The following is a 2,497-nucleotide window of genomic DNA, read 5'->3' on the forward strand; positions in this document are numbered from 1 at the left end:
TTCAGGAAGGCGTTCCCAGCGCGCCCGGCTCCGGGGGGGCCGTGGCCGCCGGCGCGGACGGCGGGGTGGAGCTGACGGCGTACCGAGCCGCCGGGGATCGCGCCGGCGGGGAGGCGCCGCCGGCAGACGTAAGCGCGATGGGCTCGAGCGCGGTCCCTCGCGCCCCCGGTCCGGCAGCCTGCACCTGGGCCCCCCCGCAGCGGGGCGGTCAAACCTCCTTCTTGCTTTTCTTTTTTTCTTTTATCGTGCAAATGATGTTTTTAGGAGCGTCGGCCGCAGGTTCGCTGTCCCAGCGGTCCCCAAAGCTGCGGCTGGCTCGAGCGGGGCCCTTGGGTGGGATCCGGGGGGGGGACGGGCTGGCACACAGCTCGGGCGAGGCAGATCTGCAAAGCCAAGGGGGCGAAACACGCACACCAAAAAAAAAAAAAAAAAAAAAAAAAAAAAAAAAACAAGCTCAGGAAGCAGGCTGCTCGCGGGGGAGCGGTGCCGGTAACGCCGTGCCCCCCGCCCGCCAGGCGTGCGGCGCGCCGGGCGGCCGCCGGCTCTGCGACGTCCAGGTGAGGGGGCTCCCGGCCCCCGGCGCGCTCGGGGCCGGCCCCCGCGGGTCCTGCTCCGCCGGGGACGAGGAGGAGCGCCGTCGCTTTCCGCTGCAGACGGCCGAGCGTCTGCTCCGGCGCGCGGGCGCGGGCGCCCTGACGCGCGCGGCTTCCTCCCCGCGCTCCCGCTTGCCTCTCCCAGTGCTACGTCGACGGCCCCTGCGGGACCCCGACGCGGCGGATCTTCGCCTCGGAGCACGCGGTGCTCATCGCCGCCGGCATTGGCGTCACCCCCTTCGCCTCCGTTTTGCAGAGCATCATGTACAGGTTGGTGCCGCCCCGGGACGGGCGAGACGCGGTGCCCGGGCGGACGCGTCCTCCGGCGCTCTGCGGCATCCCGGAGATGCACCTGTACACGACGTCGGCCCCGGGCGGGAACGACGTGAGGGCCGTCGGGCTGCAGATGGCCCTGGACCTGCTGGCGGCCGAGGAGCAGAAGGACTCRATCACGGGGCTGCGGACCAGGACGCAACTCGGCCGCCCTGACTGGGGCCAGGTGGGGCCGGGCGGACGCGTGCTGGGGGGCGYGAGCCCCGTTTCCAACGGTCCCCAGCGCCGGGGTGGCCCGTGCGAGGTCCTCTCCTCCCTCGGGCACCCCCAGGTGTTTCGCAAGGTGGCTGAGGAGAAGAAAGGGAAAGTCCARGTCTTCTTCTGCGGCTCGCCAGCGCTGGCGAAAGTCGTCAAAGCTCACTGCAAGCACTTCAGCTTCCGCTTCTTCGAGGAAAACTTCTAGCCCGGGGATGGTGCCGCCTGCCACGGCCGAGGAAAGTGGCCCTGTGTCCCCCCGAGCGCCCGGCGGGGTCTCCGCGCTCGCTCCTCCTCCCGTAGTTGCAGCTCGAGCACGGGGAAACATCCAGGATGGAGCATTGTCCCCTGGGACCGGCCGCCGGAGCAGGGCGCCCGCTGCGCCCCGGGGTGCGGGGAACGTCCCGGGGTGGCTGGCAGTGCCCGGTGCCCAGCGGAGGCCCTGGGGCGAAGGTGCCCAGCTGCCCCTGCGGCACGGCAAGGGGGGGACGAGCATCCCGGGAAGCTGCACCCACTGCAGAGGAGAGGTGCCCGTCCTCGCCTCCGCCCRGGGAGCCCTCGGGGTAAAGGGTGCCCTGGGATGGGTGTCCTGGACCCTGCAGGGTGGAGGGGACAGGTGTCCTGGAGCACTTTGAGGTGCAGGAGATGGATGTCTTGGAGCACCCTTGCACAGATTTGGGGTGAAAGGAAAAGGTGCCCCAGAGCCCTTTGGGGTGGAGGGGATGGGGGGCCCAGTGTGCTTTGGGGTGGAGGGGATGGGTGGCCTGGAGCGCCCTCGCAGGGCTTTGGGGTTGAGGGCCTGGGGGTCCCTGGGTGCTTTGGGATGGAGGGGACGGGTGGCCTGAACCCCGTGGGGTGGAAGGGACGGGGGTCCCTGGGCACTTTGAGGTGGAAGGGATGGGGTCCTGGAGAACTTCGGGGTGCAGGAAGTGGGTGTCCTGGAGSACCCTTGCACGGATTTGGGGACGGAAGGGACGGGTGTCCGGGAGCACCTTGGCGTGGAGGGGACGGGTGGCCGTGGGCGCCCCGGAGCCTGGACGTGGGTTCAGCCGGAGGAGCTGTGCCACAGGAGGGCACTGCAGCCTCGCCGACGGGACGCGCGGGGCCGGGCCCCCCGGCGCCGGGGCGCTGCGGGCACTCGGCGGCGGCTCCCCGGAGGCTCCCGCGCGGCCCCGGCCCCCCCTTCCCGCGGGGGGGCCCTTTGCTCCGGGGTACCCCGCGCTCCCAGCTGCACCCCTTGCTGCACCCCGCTGCGCCCCGGCCTCCCCCGCCGGGCTGCCGCCTTTTATGACTCCGCAACATGCTGACGCTTTCTGGTTTGTTTTGTTTTGTTTTGTTTTAAAAAAAAGATTAATTTGCATGAGACACTCGCCGGA

General features: G+C 70.3%; 1 protein-coding gene across 1 annotated transcript in view; it reads left to right on the plus strand.

The window, feature by feature from the left end:
* The window catches only part of NOX5 (NADPH oxidase 5), a 5,268-nt gene extending 3,815 nt beyond the window's left edge, over window positions 1–1,453 (plus strand). Inside the window, 4 exon segments of the mRNA XM_085301577.1 lie at window positions 6–128; window positions 368–492; window positions 726–1,092; window positions 1,198–1,453. Coding sequence (XP_085157703.1) covers window positions 6–128; window positions 368–492; window positions 726–1,092; window positions 1,198–1,329 — 747 coding nt within the window. The 3' untranslated portion in view covers window positions 1,330–1,453.
* The last annotated feature ends 1,044 nt before the right edge of the window (window positions 1,454–2,497 follow it).

Source organism: Rhea americana, unplaced genomic scaffold (genome assembly GCF_003343005.1).
Source record: "Rhea americana isolate MKP2758 unplaced genomic scaffold, rheAme1 scaffold_178, whole genome shotgun sequence".
Classification (NCBI taxonomy): Eukaryota; Metazoa; Chordata; class Aves; order Rheiformes; family Rheidae; genus Rhea; species Rhea americana.